This window comes from Hippocampus guttulatus, chromosome 11 (assembly GCF_054856545.1).
Source record: "Hippocampus guttulatus isolate MCC_2025c chromosome 11, RoL_Hgut_1.0, whole genome shotgun sequence".
NCBI classification, from domain to species: Eukaryota; Metazoa; Chordata; class Actinopteri; order Syngnathiformes; family Syngnathidae; genus Hippocampus; species Hippocampus guttulatus.
This window is the reverse complement of record NC_141271.1, coordinates 15,527,719-15,546,220: the sequence shown is the minus strand read 5'-3', so window position 1 is coordinate 15,546,220 and position 18,502 is coordinate 15,527,719. Positions and strand designations below refer to the sequence as shown.

Genomic DNA, 18,502 nt, shown 5'->3' with positions numbered 1-18,502 from the left:
TGTGCGTGCGCGCGCGCGTGCGCGTGTGCGTGTGTGAGTGTATGCGCGTCAGCGTGTGCGTGCGCTTAGAGGCTTATGCTAATTGCGGTCTCCCGACTGGCCTTCTGGGTAGAGTCTGCGCGAGTGGGAGTGGAGCGCGTCGCTCGGTCTCGACAGCATTCACCCACCACTCCGCGCGGCACTCCCCGTACGTACGTACGGCTCCGTGCTAGGCTCCGTCCGAACGGGCTGCTCGTGTTTGACTCCAGCAACGCTTCTTTTTTTTCCTCTTCGCCGTCTTTTGTCGGCTTCTTCCAATTCTTCTCCGGTGGCGTGCCGAAGAGGGGAACCGCGCGAACGTGAGGCAGAACTACCTCCGGACCGGAGCCAACCCCCTCCCTCGGCTAGATTGAGACCAGCCGGCCCATTACGGCAGACGCGACAACGGAGGATACGGACGGGCTCCGCGCGGCCGGCCGCCCGCCATGGAGTGACGGATACACGAGCCGAGTAGGACGGCGTGCTCCGCTCAAAGCTAACATGGCGCTGCTGCTGCTGCCGCCGCGAGTTTCGGCCGAGCTGAGTTAATTTCCCCCCGGACGTCGCCACCTGTATCTCCTCGGCGGACCGACCGGCGCTTTCGCGGACACTTCAAACAAGCCTGACAGGATTTTAAACTGAACAAAATCTCCTCCGAAAGCGAACTTGAAACTCCACATTTCTCAAAGGATGACTTTCCTCTAGTTTTCTTTTATTTCAAGTGGATAACCGGATCGACACTTTTACTTCTTTTTTTTCACTTGGCAAAAAGAGGACAAAAAAACGGCACGGCTTGGCTGGAAGTGACGCGGAATTACCCAGGTGAGACGAACGCTATATTTCTACTTTTATCAGCTTTTGATCGTTGTTAGGATGTCCTACTTGTGCCTGTCGGTGTGTGTGAAAATATAAAAGGGAAAGACAGACGGAGAGGGAAATAAAAGAAAGTCCCCCCTGAAGGGACCTCGTGATGGCTCCGAAAATCACAAGAAGTCTGCCTTGGTGACGGTGGTGGTTGCTTGGTGGTGTGCGCACACACTGTGAGCGGAACGGGCCACTTCTAAGAATAGCGCATAGGGTGGTCTTTGTGTGTTTTCGGCGGGGCAATGGCATGTGCTTGATAAATAACACACACACAAGCGAGTTGCTTGGGTCCGGTCCGGCCGTGAGCTTGGACTCCCCCGCCCTCCCGCTCCCCGCGGCTGTCCTGTCAAGCGGACCTCGGGCGCGAGTGCCAGGCGGTCCGCCACGGTGAATAAATTCAGCGTTTTCACACTCTGTGTCGTGTGACCGAGTGTCGTGTGTGTGTGTGTGTGTGTGGCTTTGGGCTGCGCGTGTACGTGCGCGCACACGGAACCCGTGCCGCTAAAAAAAACAAGGTTACGGAAGCCAGCCTCGCCCTGCCAAAAAGGTTCAGTTGGAGGGCATCCCCGCAGTGTGTGCGCGTGCGTGCGCGCGCGTGCGCGTGACTGCGTCACCGGAGCCCGTGCGTGTATGTTTTGTTTGGACAGGAGTGGACGTTGATCGGCGGCTTTCGTCAGCCCCGAAGCTTTTCGGGAAGCGTGCGCGTGCGCGGCGCATTGTGTACACAACACACAGACACTCCACGCATGCTTAGATCAAGGTCTAGCAGGTGTGTTCTTTGTGACTTTGGGGCCCTCCATTCTCGTGCCACCGTTCATCCCAAAACACCCCCCCCAAACCCCCCGTGGATTTTCTGCCCCCCCACCCAAAAAAATAATAAACACCTCACCTCTATTTTTGTCACTTAATCTCCACTTGAGCTCTCAGCCGCTTTCATCCCCTTCCATTGTTGTATTATTAATCGCAGGTTTTATTTTGGCTTTGCGCGCGAGGCGGGCGCCAACGATCGCCGCCACCGCGATCAGGGTGAACTAGTTCTTCTTCCGAGTTGAACTTCAATCAACACAAGCCCCCACCCCCACCGCCCATGTCATGTCGTCGTCCCGCGCCACCCCGCACCTTCTGTCCTACAGCCACCCGGGCACTAATTAGGGGGACGCTCTCTTAGGACGATCGATGCGCCTCGTATTGGCTGGCTCCAGCTCATTAACGAGCTTAGTGAGGGAGGCGGCCATAAGAGCTCAAGCTTCGGCAAGCCGCCCCCCCCCTTCTCCCACCCCACCCTCACGTAAGAAACCAATCCACGTCGGACCGCCGAGGGCTGTAAATGCACGCGCCTGCTGCAGCAGGGGCAGGTTTGGGAGCGCCGGGGGCCCCGTGTTGGGACCTCTGCTTTTTACGAGGGGGAGGATTAAGTGATCGAGGCACGGAGGGGGTAGGAGGTGGAGAAGGTGTCAGGGGGCTTTGACACATGAATAAAAGGTTAAATGTGCTTAAAGCAAACCTTGACATCGGGGGAAAATCGTAAAGAGTGAGGCGAGACTACTTTTTAAGGCGAGAAATCAACAAAGGTTCGGTAGCGGCAAAGTGATGACCGAAACTGCTAAGCCGTCATGATTTTTTCGAAAAGTGTTTCTTCTGATCGGCTGAACGAAACGTGTAACGCGGCGAGCGTTTCGAGGGATGAAATGCTAAAAGGGATATCGGAATAACAGCCCAAATTTTGCCATTCGTGCCATTTTTGGGCGTCTGAAAGCCCAGTGCGCACTTGAACGTTGTTTTCGCCAACTACATCATAAATCGAAGGGAGAAAGAGAAGATGTGAGCATCGCAGGGAAGTAGTCGCACATGTTACAGTGCTGCGCAACTCATCGTAGGACAAAACACGGCACAGGGCAAACTGACTGTGACCACTGAACCGACTAAAAACCATTTGAGACCAACTTGACTTTAGGCTAGCGGTACTCTGTTGTGAAGTGAGCTCATTTCTTTGCTCTCTCTCTCCAATGTTCAGAACCTCACAAGTCCAGGCGAGAAAGAGATGACCTGAACCGTTCGGAAACTGACACTTTTATGTTTTTTAATGGTCGCGACCGGATAATTAGATCTGAAGTGATCGGTCAGCACGTTCACGAAACAACCTAATCAACGTTCATTTCACATTTGGCCGGCGGTGTGTTATCGCACCGCGAGACTTTGACATGTAACAATTAGGATGTTAAAAGATTGATCAACTTTCTGGATTATATGCAATTTGTCTTATTTAGATCTCGAATCGAAACTTGTGATTTGCTTTGTTTTCGCTTGAGTGTTTCTTCCCCCTGGCTAAGATAGCTAATGATGGAACCTGGTGTCAGAAATGGAGACATTCATTATTTCTTACGGAGGCACTCGGCTCTTCGTCATGACTGGACAATGAGATGAAAAAAGTGAAAGACCTTCATTGAGTTGTTTTTTTTTTTTTTTTTTACGCTGGCTTGATGTACAGTTTTTGGAAAATCCCATGGGGTTATGGCCAAATGGTTTGTTGTTGCTTATACTATACCGACCCCAGGATGATAACCTTTTTCCCCGTGGTTAATGTGGGTCAGCCTCATACCGTATATCCCCTTTAGCATAAACTCTCCTCGACCAGTATTCCCCCTATATTATTTTTCTTTGGTCAGGCAACCTCAGGTCTAAATGAGGCACACATGATTCATTTTGAGAATCTGCTCAAGTGAACAAGAATGATTTCCCTCCCCATAAAGGGTTAACGGCGCTTTAACCGCGGGTGTAGTTTGGCAGGGTTAACGTGGGCTGCTTACCGCGGTGACTTCTGGTGGCGGTAAATCGATATTGTGGAATAGCATCCGGACTAAGATTTTAGAGGTTTGGGAGGGCATAATGGCATTGCTTAAGATTGCAGTCGTTTCCTGCTTCTACCACAAAAAGAAAAAAACGCACGTCTCGCAAAGATAGATATGCGAGATTACACACCTGTCCGCCCGAGAATCCAGCAGCTTGGCCGGATCCTATGTGTTTATTTATATGTGCCGCGGCGTGATCCCTCAAACTTTTTGGACCAGTTGCGCCTGCCGCTGCTGATGACTCAAACGCAGGCTGCCGTCTTGCTCAGCGTTCTTGGTTCGGCCTCGCGGTGTTGCTAGCCAAAATACATACAAGTATAGGTCATCTGCAGCTACCAAAATAATCCGTTGTCAAATGTCATCCCGTCTGTTCTCTCCAATAACCCGACAACCTCTCAAGCCCGGCCCGGTCGGCCGGGAATGTTTTTTTGGTCGTTGGACCGAGCGCAGACGCGCAAACCCAAATACTTGGCATTTTGTGCGTTGCTTATTTATAGTGCGACTGTCATTTTCCACTGCGGCCAGTGCGGGGCCTGATGTGTTTTCCAGGTGTTGGAACAAGGGGGTCTGGGAGGCAGTGTTTGGTGGGGGGCGGGGGTGTGGGTGGGGGGCATTGACTTGGCGTCATGTCACATGACCCCGCACTTAGGAAACATTGCATCACGGTGCCTTTTATTTGTCAAGCAAAGTGTGCACTTTCCAGGTGATTCGCGCCCTCCCCCCTCGCAGCTAAAGTAGCTTCATTATGCACTAATTCAATTAGCACAACTGACTTCTATTAATTATAAAAATGCAATCACGCGCCTGAGCCTTATCTTTCCACATTAATTCAAATGAGCGTATTTTCACTCGGCTGAGGGGTGGGGGGGGGGGCACACACTGGGAATGTTTTTATTTTTATGTAAATCAGGCAATAGTTTGTTTTTCAAAGGAGACGCGTCAAGCGAACGTGCGCAATCGCCGTGCCGCCGTTTAGCGACAACCGTGCTCACCCCCTATTTTAAAGCAATTAACCTTCTGTTTGTCCGCTTTTCTAATCTGGAATCAATAAGGGCCACGCACGGAATAGCTCCCCCTGATTGAGCACATCAATAAAAGCACGCGGGCGCTTTGGCAGCGCTCCGCAAGTAAGCCGAGGCGAGGCAGAGGGGGGGGCGAAATTAATAAAATCCGAAAAGGACGGCGTTGTGTTTCATGTCTCTAGTTGGAGGCGCGGGCTCTTTTTTTTTTTTTTTTCCCCCCCCCCGTTGTCACGCCTGGATGGAAGACAACAGGCTCGCCGCTGCCGAGGCGGCCTGCGTGTGAACAAAAGCCGAGGAGAGATCGGTTTTCCAGGCGCCGCTGCGCAGCTCCCGGAGGAGACGTCACGGTTTGATTGAAGCTATGCTCCGTGCCGGCCTCCCGGGACCTCGCCATGAAACGGGAGAGCGGACGCCCTCCCCCCTCCTCCTCTCCTCTCCTCTCCGCTCCCTCCCTCCCTCACCAGCTCTTTTCTCGCCTCGCTCCACAAAGCTTTTTGTTTCGACGCGGTCTGGAGCGCTCGGAGCGCTTCCCTGCGGAGATGTGACGGACGCCGCCCCCGACACACACACACAACCGCACACGCACGCCTCCCCCCCCCCCCCCAACCCTTCCTCCAGGGCCTCGAGCGAGACCAATGCGGCCCCTTGAGATCCAGACGGTCCTCTCACGTGATGGCACGTGTTCCTGTGGTCTTCACTTGCACGCGGTTCACTCCGAGATGTTTTTTTTTTTCTCTCGGGCACATGGATGGCTTTACAAGATCACGTAGCGTAATTACCTCCGCTTGTCTTAAGTGTCCTTGCTCCGGATGGTCGGGCCATTGATTGGACGCGCCGCCGAGCCTCTCTCGGTCTCTCTGCAGGCTCGTCGTGGTCGGGCCTAGTTTTAATTTTAGCAGCAGGAGCCTTGGGCATCCATATTCCTGACGTAATCCTGCCTGTGCACAACGGAGCGTTGGCCGCAAGCCCGCAGTCTGCGCGCAGCAGGAATGTGTATCGCCTCGTTGAATATTTCCACCTGACTTGGCCGGCGTGCAAAGCTCCCACCGACTTAACAGTATGAGCCTTCTTTCCACCGCGCAGTACGGTTGGGTTCAGTTCGCCACTTTCTTTTGTTTTCAAAATACAAAAACCAACTTTGATCTATCCTGTACGAATTCCAACTCTCCACCGCACAAGGGAACGGCGACAATTAGAAGGAAAACAAATTTGCGGCGCGTTTCAGCGCGGTTTGCTCTACCTTCAACGTGTACAAAGTAGCGCAACAGAAATGGGCTCGTCACCCCGCTTCAAGACCATCCACCGCAACGGCTGTAATGTCTTTGAGCAAGACACCGATACCCCGAACGAGCGGCGCGCTGAATGCTAAACGAGCCCCCCCCCCTGCTTCATTGTGTCCCACTAATTCTTTGTCTTTACGGTGTCCACGACCGTGATAGGTCAAATACAAAGGTCACATTTTGTGTACGTTTTTGTACGTGACAAATTAAGATGAATCTCCTCCTCCTTTGTCGTCTTCAAAAACTAGTCCGACTGCTACGACGACACTCTTCACAGTTGGATCTCGCTCAAGACCGCTTCTAACTGAAAATGGATAAAAAGTGCAGATTTGAATGTTTATTGACATGACAGTGGTCATTTCGACGCTGCAAGGAACTACTGGCCTGGCATTCAAGTTGATGTTTTTTTTTTTTTCTACTCCAATTTTATTCGGTCTTTGTTGTATCAACCCATCTTAAGTATGCATAAAGTAAACAAGGTAAATGCGGCAAACTGCGACATTAGTGATCATTTGAACAGTGTTACAGCTCGCCACGTTTCATCGGTGCCGTGTGATTTATGCATTGAAGCTATTGACTTGTTTTGCTCAGCGTATAAAATGCTGAAAATTGCAGACAAAACTCTACACCACGCAGCTGAAAGATTTTTTCCTTTTTGGAATCGATTTTGTGATCGAAAGCAGGCACCTTGACATCAAACTGCAAAATTTGAATGGAAAGAAGCAAAGAGAAGAATAATTGATCATTTCTGACGGGTGATGTTTAGCTATCACTTTTCAAAGAACCCATTGCGGTCGTCATTTTTACACTTTTACCCTCACCAATAACATGAAGGGAAAATTTGGTTGAAAGTGTTTTTACGTACACTTACTGCACATTTGGCATATTCACACATGTATGACGGCAAGCAGTTGGTCTTGCTTTGTTGTGAACCGTTTTCAAAACCTTGACTGCCTCCCTCACGACAGCCTCTGGTGTGTGTGTGCGTTGGGTCGTTGGGCTTTTAAGGTTTTGATGTCATTTTTTTTTTTTGGAAATGTTACTCGAGATAAGTGAATATCGCACTGAAGCTTGATGTGAAGAAATTGGCGAACTGAATAAAAATTCAGTCACGGCTACCTGTGAGTAGCAGTCAGCTTTGTGGTTAATTAAACCGGCCCAGATTTCCCACCGGTGGATAAACACTGCCGCTCTTCCACCATATAGATGCTACGAAACTCCGCGTTATGTCTCCGAAACGTGCCTCGTGTGTCACTCTGAGCACATGTCGCCCCCGCCCCCTCCCACCAACTCCTGAGGCTGGGTGACGTCATAGGTGCGAACGCTTCACTGACCTTCATAGAGCCCAATTTACCTTTATAGGCTCCCAGTCATGAAGGCTCCTATTTAAACAAAACCACTCGTACCTAAAGGGGGCGGAGTGATCTCTCGATGAAGGCCCTGGGGGGGGTGGCGGCGGGACGGTCCTTTTAGCACCCCGCGCTTTAATTAAGACCATCCAGCCTGAAAGCAGCGGCAGCGTATTCAAAGCAAAGTCAAGAAAGCTCCGGTAAAATGCTGCCCGACTCTTGCCTAGCGCATCCCCATTACAATCGGACCCTTTGGTGACATAAAGAGCCATTTAGTTCCCATTTGGCCCGCGATGAATAGAGCCAGTTCAGCGGCCGCCGCCCAGGCCCCAGTGTCAGCATGGGAGGGGATGGGAGTGAAGGGAGGGGGCGGCAGAATCACAATGTCGCCGTTGTTGACGGCAGAGAAGAGGCGAGGGAAAGGGGGAGGCGGGGGGGGGGGGTGGCGGTGCTGAACCGTGCAGCGACTTGAATGCATCTGTGCAGCGGGCCTGGAGGACGTGGGGGCCCCTTGTTTACAGCGTGCTCGCTAATAATGTGACAGCTGAGGAGGCGCCGCCGGCTCCCTTTCGGCTCTGCGCGGATCTGTCTTGCTTCCAGCCTCATGTCCCCCACCCCCCCCTCCCAAATGTACAGTGGAAGCTCCGAAGTCAAGTGGCCTAAAAGTGGTACAATTATTTCTGGAAAAATATTCCTCCAAAGTCCAAACAAAACAAGGAGTTCAAAGTGGATTTTTATTTCATCTGAGTATTCTATCTGACTGCTAAAAAAAATAATGCGAAACACCAAAGAAGGATGTGAAACAAAAGTCTCGGGGGGCCAGATCCAGCCCGCCCACTCCTTTTTATGTGTGCCACGAAATCAAATCATGATCCGTCCATGATCCTTGCTCAAATCTGAACCAAATTTTCAACGAATAACTTGGAGATTTTGCCATCTTCCTTTGTTCCGCTTTTTATAGTAACATGAACAATGGGCCGCGACAAAAAATGTCTTCGAAGCCCCCGGAAAAGGACATTAGCGCCCATACGTTATGGTGATAACATTTCAAACATCTTCTCCTTAAAGACTCATGAAGCAGCAACTCATACGACCGGAGCATTTGAAAATACTGACGGGCGAAACCCGAAGTCTCACTGCCGCTTCTCTTCTAGGAGACTTCCGTGTTGCCTGAAATGATGCGGAACAGCGTGGTTCCTACTGCTTTGCAGGAGCGCAACTCAAAATTTGGATTTGCCTTTGTTGGCTACTCTAAAAACCCATTAAAAAAATGATCACTTCAAAAATCGACACGATAGTTGGGGCGTGAATGCCGAACCGCATCGTGGCAGGGGAACACTGTTTGGTTTATTAATGACACAAGTCATGATGGCGTTTGACTAATGCTTTAATAGCATGAATCGCAACTGACGGTAACGATGGCAAGCCGCACCTTGCCTCTTGGGTTATACCATTTTAACTAGACTGGGGTGGGGGGGGGATAGTCCCCAAACAAACACTGTTTATAAATAGCGAGGTGGATTTGCACCTTTTTGCGCAGCCCTCGCAGCGGAATAGACGCAGGGCAGAGAACGGAGGAAGGGGGAGTTGGTGGCGGAGGAGGGGAGGGGGGGGGGGGGGTGATCAATCGGACCATTTGGCACACGTCAGCTTGATGATCAATAACAATTAAAGGCGGCCACGCGGCCTTTTATGGCGCCAAGGTGTTAATGTTGTCGACAGGAGCGTGCACGCTAAGTGTGCCTTTCTCCTCCGTGCGCTCATTTGAGCGTTTTAGTGTAATGTGTGTGTCTGTGTGTGCGCAGAAATCCTGTCTCACACACACACACACTCACACACACACACGCACACACATACGGCGGCGGCGAGACGAAGGGCTCTGATTTGTGTGTGTGCGCGCGCACATCGTTTAATCCCTGTTTATCCCCCCCCCCCCTCCCACCGCCGCACACCCTCCGAGCCTCCCACCCCCGTCGCTGTGGAGATTATCCTGCGTCACACTGCGCCCCCCCCCCCCACCCCACCCCTCCTTCCTCCCCCAGAGTTGATCGCGGCTCTGCGCTCCAGCGCGCTTGGCAGGGCTCCAGGGACAAAAAAAAAAAAAAAGCGCGGGAGGGCGTCGTCACGATCTCGGCACACCAGACCCACATTTCCCCCTTCCACGCGCATGAAGACTAGCAGATACATCAAATCTCTCGTTGACTTTTTTTTTTTTTGTGCGTAATTTCCCCCTGGAGTGACCATGAAAACCCTGGCAAAGTTGTTGCGTGTCGCACATACTACGGCTGCTGCTGCTGCCCTCCACCCCCTCCGTGCCCCCGGTGACCAAAACGTGGGGAATTAGGAGGCCTCCGCCCAGGAGGAAATGATGAGCGGCGCCGTTGTTTGTTCCGGTGATGGAGGTCATGGCGAGTTCAAGTCGCTGCTGTCACAGGCAGGAAATCAGCGGGATGAGGCAGGCGCAAGCGTTCGTCCGTCCGTTCTGCCCACCCCACCCCCCACCCCCACTATTTTTTTTTTGTTTTAAATATATGACCTGTTCTTTTCAAAAAAGCGTTCAATACTGAACTCCAAAGCGACTCGGCTAAAAAACACCCGGTGGTTTTTCTGTTTAATGACGCGCGTCGGGGCTGCGCTGCTGCGGTCTGCTTTATAAACGCAGCACGACCGCTGCACGCACCCCCCCCCCCCCCACCCCTTCCCCCCATCTTCCTCTGCTACCTCTACCCTCCTCCTCTTCCAGCCTGCCTGTCTGCCTGCCTGCCTGCTGCCGGCCGCCCTACGTGATGGATTGGACGGCCGTCGGGAGTTGTTTGTTGCCAGGGACGTGCGTCGACACAATGCTCTAACCCCCCCCCCCCCCCACCACACCCCCCCTTTCCTCCCAACCCACCCCCCACCCCGCCACCAACTTCCTCCTCATCCCGAATCATTCCACGTGCAATATGTCAACATGGCGTTGGGGAAAATCAAATTATTGGTTTAGTCCGGCTAAAATCGGATTTTGGCAATGTCATTTTGGCGACGAAGCATCATGCATATGTAACCGCTTGTTTTCCTCAATCGGACGTGTCTTTTGAGTGACCTCTGTGGATTTTATATTTGAACGTCAACGTTGGTAAACGGGTCCTCAGTTTCCGCAATTCTGACATTTGTGGTTTCGTGCTTTTGCCCTAGTGTGCGCAACAGCGTCAGAACACAGCGTCGCACAACCAAATTGTTCGCCACCCATTCTGTTTTAGGCGATAGAACCAGACCAGTCCCATCCGGGGGTGATCAAAGCAGTTGACGGCTCAAGAACTCAGTTCTCATTATGATTGTAACAATAGAAGAATGGATGTCGCCAATATCGGGTCGCAACTTCCTAAGTCACAATTTGTGTGTTTTTTGTTTTTTTTTTTTCAAATCTTTGACCAATTACAAGTTTTGAAAATGGGTTGCTCTCTTTGACGATACCGTGATCATGATTGAACAAACATGGCGGTTGGGGGGTTGGGGGTGGGGGTTCCTCCTCAAAAGTGATTCTTTTGATAGCTACAAGACCGACGCCAGCGATGTGTGTGTGTTTACACACAACAATAAATGGGGTCCTTAACTCTTTAACGTATTTAAGACAAGATTCATCTTCCGAATATCGTCGAAGCGTCAAGCGGCGCGAGCGTTAGATGGACATTTAGCGTCGTATAAATGCCGACTAATTATTCTAATGTTAGCAAAGTATGATGCGCCCATTTTCCTGAGCTGTCGGCTCAGCCCATAATGACGACGGATAATGGAGCGGCGCTTCATCCCACTGTGCGCAATTTGTGCACGCAATGAGGCTGCAATGAGGGATTGGCGGAAATGCGTCGGTCACGAGCGCGTTGTGGGAAGTGCGCGCCCGTGTGTGCGCACGTGAGATAATTGGCGGTGTTGCCACAGTCTGCAGCAAATTGTTGTCGTTAATGACTTTTTTTTTCCCTCCTCCCCCCGACAACGTAAGTACATTCCACCCGTGAAACTTTCAATGCGAAGCCCAGACTATGCACAAGAGGACACTCATGTCTGACCCATTCGGGCTTTAACAGGTCAAAGTTGGCCCGGCAATTAATAAAGATGCTCTGCCGCGCTCGTTCCTCATTAGACGTGATGTGTCATGGCATTAGACATGTTGTTGTGTATGTGGCTGCTTCCTCAATCGGGAGAAGAGAGACACACGGGCGCGTGGGGGAGAGACGGTACAGCGGAACCTTTGAGCGAGTCGAAAGCATTTTTTTCCGACAGGAAACAATGAAAGAAGCAAGAACCTCTTTCCTTGGTCAAAACTTTATTCACTGTAGAGCAGCAATGTTGTCACAGTTTCACCATCTCAACTGCCATACAAAAGTAAAATAATAAATGAGTACAATGAATAAAATGCGTAGTAAGCACTTTACGTTAGCAATTATGAGTTGATCAGGGGATTTATGAGCAACCTTTTAACATCTCAACCTTCACACAAGTGCATGTTCAACACTATTAAAAATCACACATTAAAAAACACAACAGCTTTGTACTCACCCGATAATCTTCAGGATGCAAATCACTCCGCTCCATTAAGAGGACACACACAACTCACTTGCGATGGCGCAATTCAGATTGTAAAGTTTTTGTTGATGAAGCCATATTGAAATGAGCACGGAGACGTTTGTCGCAGACATCCGCCCATGTGGTTAAATTGCATAAGAGGTCCGACGAAAGATGCGGTTGCCTCGTTATGTTAACCCGTTTTCGACTTGGGGGACATCCTTCCAAACAGCCTTGGCGGGGACCTCGACTTTGGCTGAGATGGGTTGAATTCCCAATTATATGGTGATCATCAGTAGGGCACAAAATAAAGAAAACAATTAGGGAGGTAATTATTTGCAAGCTCCCGGTCCTTTAGTCTTGCGACACTTTTGGCCATCTTATGTGGCCTCTGAGGCATTTTTGTCCCGAAAATGGCGTTCATGTTCGAAATATTACAACCTTCCCGATAAATTGTTGCGCTTACTGTATTTGTATTAATAATTTTTTTTTGTTCATATTTTATTTCTAGTTTGGTGCATGCGTGTATTTGCACAATAGCCCAAACCTGCTCGTGCCCCCCCCCCCCCCTCCCCGACATTTCATCACGCTGTCGTCTTAAGTTGCGCGTTTGTCTGTCAAGGCAGCATGCCGTCAAATGTCTACATTCCTATAAGAGGCTTATTTTTTGTTATCTTGTTCAGTCTCATTGAGCGCAGATTGCTTTTTCAATGCCAGATGAGCTGCTGTGGCGGTGTCGTGTGTGTGTGTGTGTGTGTGTGTGTGTGTGTGTGTGCGTGCGTGCGTGTGTGAAACAGGAAGCGGGAGTGACGCACTTGCACATGCATGCGCTCGCTGCGCCTCTGCACGCACGTCGTTTCAGTTCTGTCACATGCGGATGTTGTCGAGGCAGGCCTGCTCGACTCGTCGGGAGGTGGCGTGTCTGCGAGTGTGCGTGCTCGCGCGCGCGTGTGTGTGTGGGGGGGGGGAGGGGGGGCACACTGGGACAGGGAGGAACCGTGATGAGGGGCCCGCAGCAGCCTGATTAATGGGCCTCGGGTCACGGCAATAAAAGTGGCGTGCCAGCGAGGCTCGGCGTCGTTCCTCTGGGATGATAGAGGAGAGCGCTTTCTCTGCTGCTCTCAGCACTGCTGAGCACGGCAAGGCTCCGCTCTTTACTATTTAAAGGCTCTTTCCTCCCCCCACGCGTCGGCCTCCCACCTTCTTCCTGCGCCGGCTCCCCTTATTAGGGCCGCCTCACAAAAAATGTCCTCATAAGGAGACATCGCGTAGGTAAATGCGCCTAGCCCAGTGATTGTAAGTCGCCATTTTCTCATTTTGCCTTCTTGAATTAATATAGCCTCATGATGCTGTTTCAATTTTAGCATACCATTACAAGGAAAAAAAAAACCTTTTGTGCAAGGAAATTATGCTTCGAATCAACAAAAGGCGTTATTTTCCGTAATGCAGTTTTGCGGTTTTCGAAGAAAATTGGTGTCATTTTGCAACCGTGGAATGAAATGGATTGAAATTTGGCTTTCTGGTTGTTATCTTTTAAAAGCTTGAAGCTAGCGATGTTTATATTTGCCAAGGCGTCACGAGCAAACTCTGTAATGCACGAGAGCTTTGCATTGCAAAAAAGTGGGTCATAGTGTACTTAGTAACGTAGGCACAGACCCACGAACCACGTTCTTTGCTGTAAATTACAATTCTGGTTCCGTGGTTGTCAGTGGCTTTTTCCGTAACCAAAAGAGCCAAAGGAAAAATAGCATCAATTTCAGACATCGCTCGCAAACAAAATAAAATTGTTAAAATTTGTCTCGCTTCGTCTTTTGTCTAAACGATCGTCATAGCCTACCGAATAAAATTCCTGGATTGAGTGTGAAAGGCCAATTATAATTTCCGCAGCCATTCAAATGAATAATTGTAACCTATCAATTTAACAGTCCAATTAATAATGGGTTTAAAGGTCATTTCACACGCAATCAAATTCCCCCCCGCCCCCGCCTGTTTTCGAGCTGAAACGATCTATTTGCACCGTCCCTTGTCAGTCTCCTCCCCCCCGCCACCGCCGTCTCTGTTTTTTTCACAACAAATGTCTTTCGTTTGCTGTGGCTTGAGCCCAGAGATCGGTTTGCATGCTCTGCTTTTACACGTGCGCGTTGGCCGATCTCTGTTACCGTGTTGATGGGCGGTAAATGGTCCCCCGCCGAAGCGGTCTCTGATGTATAATCTGGCCTCGCTCGGTGGGCTGAGGCAGCCTAGAGCGTGGGTCAGTGAGGCCAGCAAAAAACCAGTGTGTGGGGAACGTGACTGAATGGCGGCAGCTCCGAAATGTGCGTCTAGCCTACGGGGGTGGTCAGGATGGGGGTTGGGGGGGTGTCAGTGGGAGGGGGAGCAGGGTGGATGTATTTGTATGGTGCTGAGTGTTCTTGACGGATGGTAGAGGACCTTCACTCATGGCTCTCAACTGTGCAGAGCTTGTTTCTGTCACTGGGACAAGCGAGAACCAAAGGCTAAATGCCCAAATGTCTTATTTCTTCGAAGAAATATGAAGTGATTATGATCATTGTTTGGCTCTCATGCTCCAGTGATTAAAGAATAATGGCGCTTTGACGTTGGGATTTCCATCAGCGGATATGTTCGAGAACATGGGAAGTTGGAGTACAAGGGGGTTTTTGTGGCCGAGCCAAGACACTTGGTGCTAAATACTTGCTCGTCTCCACAGGGTTACTTCTGCTCGTGATGTCGATGCTGAGGCACAAAACAATCTGGAACTAAGACAAGGGAACCACATCACGCGAAATATGGTAAGTCTCCTACCATTCATTTTCACAATTTACTTGGGGTTAAAAAAAAAAAGGCTTTTTTAATTTTATTTTTATGTGCACCGTTTTTATTGCAGGTGGATGCGAGGCTGACACCCCTGGCGGCGATGGGACTGGACCGAGGCGCCCTGATCCACGATGGTCTTCGCCTCCACGGTGGCGTTGTGTATCCGGGGATTAGAACGCTGCAGACAGAGAAGAGTCGAGAGGTGGCTGTTCTCCCTTTGGGTTACAATCGGGATGGGCTACCCGAGCTCGTCTACAAGCCGGATGGCCCTCTGGACAGTCGTAAACCCACAAATGGATACCTGGGCCTCTATAAGGGCATCCCTCCTAATCTCCACAAGCCGGTGCTAATTCCGGGAGCGGAGGGTTTAAGCTTGGACCGACGGTTGGCACCTGGGGAAAAAGCACCTGAAATGAGCTTAGGGAGCAGCGGCAGTAGCTTCCTCCGTCTGCCGTGGCTCAACCCTTACCCGGAGGCGAGCATGTATCCCTTCATGGACTCGTCCAAGTATGCCACTCTGAACATGTACAAAGCTTCGTTGCTCAGCCAACCCAACCCCTACCTCCCCCAACATCTTGCTTACCCTTCTCTTTGTGCGCCCCAAGGCGGCAATGTCAACCCTGTTGCAGTCACCTCTGCTGCTGAAAGGCTCTACTATATGCCCTCTTATCCACCTCCTACCATGTCCTCTCCCCTCATGGCCCCCCAAATGAGGATCCCTCCTGTCTCGGTGGCCCCCACGTCCCTTGTGCACTGCCAGGACAAGGGCCTGGGCGTCGCCCCGCCGTTTGTACAGCAGCTTCACCAGCCTTCCCCGCATCCTCAGCATCATCCGCCTGCTATTGACAGGGAGCGATCGCCCAATAGGAGCAGTCGACCGAGCAGACCTCCCTCGAGGACTGGCAGCGGCGTCAGCAATAACACCACTAGTGCGAGCGCGAGCGCTGCCAGCGGCGGAAATAACAACCTGCCTACTGACTCCTCACCGCGTGCATCCTCTCGTCTCCCCCAAACTCTCATTGACAATTCACTGGATCTACAACGGCCAGTCGCAAGGATGGGACAACCGCCCGTCTCTTCGGCTTCGATATCGTCATCGTCTGCCACGCAGCCCGTTTCGCATCTGCTGTCGGTCGGCAGCATGGCGTCGGAACAGGCCTCCCCCGCCAGGCCACGGCCAAGGGACGGGGTACCGGGTGCTGAAAGGAGACCCAGCAGGTCACCGTCAAAGTCCAGTTTTGACAGGACCCCTCACCAACCCCAAGCAACCAAAGAAACGACAGAGAAGCCGTTGGATTTGTCCGGAAGAATACTGGAGTTTGGACTTCCTAATGGTTTCCCGATTAAGATGGACACTATTGCTCCAGGTGCACGTTATGGACTTCCCCCAAGCGGAGAACTCCTAAAAGAGAACCTATCCCTCTCCCCCTCCTCCCACCCTCACTCTGTGGTCAACAGCACTTCTGCAAAGGTCTCGGAGAGACCAGAGATGATCAGCACTTTACACTCCTCCTGGGTAGTACCCAGCCGGTCTCCCACTCAAACTCAGCACGCCCCGGGCTTATCCTCATCTCCCAGACCGAGCGCCGATGTGGGGTCTTCACAAGCCAAAGGCTCCTCGCCCTCTGTCATCAAACACAAGAATCTGGAAAGAGTGCTCCCTCAGCCACGTAGCTTGTCCTGTCCGAGGATAAGTGAGCCCAACTCTGTTACTTCGGATTCCTCCCTCATCACGTCCAGGGTTCTGTCTCCCAAATCAAATGGCGATTGGGCCAAGCACAGCCCTCTTCAATCGGAACATTTACCAGTCATGGGCCACCACAGAGAGGGAGCGGAGAAGTCCTCCCAGAACGCGAAGAGAACGGAAACCATTCCGGAGCCGTCGTCGTACAAAAGGCCCATGGTGGAGAACGGTCACCCGGCCGGGCCCCTTTACCTTCCTCAAAGTGACGCTTACCTAACCCACAGTTTGGCCTACGCCAATAGATATCTGCACTACCCCATCCCTGACAGCATGGCACTTCACTCCCTGCCAATTGCGGGCAAAGGTCCGGTCTACCCTCACCCGGTCTTGCTGGGCAGCAATAGCCTTTACCCATCCCACTTGGCAGCGAAACCCCCTTTGCCCTACCATAACCTACCGCCCGCTTCCGGAGCGGAGTACCTCGCTTATAACTCACAGGAGATGTCCCACCCGCTAATGCAGCCTCACTCTGATAACAAGCATTCAGAAAGAGGGGATGGCAGCCTGAAAGCGCGGCCGCACGAGAAATCCAGAGGTCCGTTTGAAGAAAGAGACAAGAACTTGAGCAAGGAGATGAGAGAGGGGAGCCAGATCAAATCAGATAAAGAAGCAATAGCACAAGAGCAAAGTGGCAGTCAAACGAAAACATCGTCTCCGCCTGCGGCGCACCGAGAAAAGATTGAATGCATCGACCTCGTCCACTCGGACACCGACGCGGAGTTGACACCGACGGTCCCGAAACAAACCTCTGGTGAATCCTCGGCTCTCGACCAAAACGATCGTTACCATAGCAACCAAAACCCAGCGAGGGCGGAGTACGAGCCAAAATTTCACCTTTCCCACCCTTACCCTATCCTCTCCGGACACAGCCCAACGCAAAAGCCCCATCCCGCAGACCGACAGCAGGAAACTACCTACGGAAAGCCAAAGGCCGTTCAGGACGCGGGCTGTCCTGCAGCGACAACGAGCACATCCCCAAATAATCCTGGAAAGCTCTCCCGGGACGAAGAGGAAGACTCCTCGGCGGAACAGTGCACCAGCCCGGAGCCCGCGGACGATGACCAGAGTACCTTGCGTTGCGCCCGCACGTCCGGTGAGCGCAGCTCTGGTAAGGACAAAGGGGCACGGGACGGCAGAGCTCCTCACTTCACTCCAAATAGCACAGTTATGGCCAAAGAGGTGAACCGGGATGCGTTGAAGTGTCGAGACGCTGAAAACGAAGACAGCGTTGTGGACCTCGGGGAGTCTCAAGGAGAGGGTGACGACGAGGATGATGAAGATTGCCAGAACTCTAAAGGCTTTCGCCGTTCCAGTCTGGCCAAGAGAATTGCCAACTCGTCGGGCTATGTCGGCGACCGCTTTAAATGCGTCACCACGGAGCTGTATGCCGACTCCAGCAAGCTGAGCCGCGAGCAGAGAGCTCTGCAGGTAAGGCCCATTCGCGTTTGTGTGCGTGCTTGTATATGTGTATGTACGGTGCAGCATATGTTGCGCAAATTTTCATCTTGCAATGGAACCCCTAAAGTTGAACTCACCCCTCAGATTTAGAAACGGGTTTCTTCTCTTGAAGTCATGGAGTTCATCTCTTGCAGGGTCAAACTGTCCACGTACCAAGAAACATATTTTAACCACTGTTAAAAAAATAAAAAAATAAAACAATAAAAACTGTGATTGGATGATGATTTAATGCAAAGGTCTTAATATTGTCACACAAGTGTAAAAAGAAGTTAACCCCGAATAATAAAACACTCCAGTCTGGCGAACATTGATACGTAAACAAGAATGTGTGGTGGCTGTGGAGTCTTACTCCTTTGAAGTCTGCGTATTTGACCGACCTTCCCCAGCGTATATATTTTTTCACTCCCCACATTCTTTTGAACTCCACATTTTTGTGCCACTTTAGCAGTGTGTTGATCTACAACTGATGTTGGACTTTAGAGGTTCTGCTGTACTTCAAAACACCGGAACGAGCCTGGCAAGCTCTTTATTCCCATGCCCAAATTCCCAGTGCTCCCTC

The 18,502-nt window shown here is 51.2% G+C and overlaps 1 protein-coding gene across 1 annotated transcript in view; it reads left to right on the top strand.

Moving 5' to 3' along the window:
- The first annotated feature begins 519 nt into the window (after nt 1–519).
- bcor (BCL6 corepressor) overlaps nt 520–18,502 on the top strand; it is a 40,389-nt gene continuing 22,406 nt past the window's right edge. Inside the window, 4 exon segments of the mRNA XM_086124171.1 lie at nt 520–562; nt 714–840; nt 14,635–14,716; nt 14,812–17,913. Coding sequence (XP_085980297.1) covers nt 520–562; nt 714–840; nt 14,635–14,716; nt 14,812–17,913 — 3,354 coding nt within the window.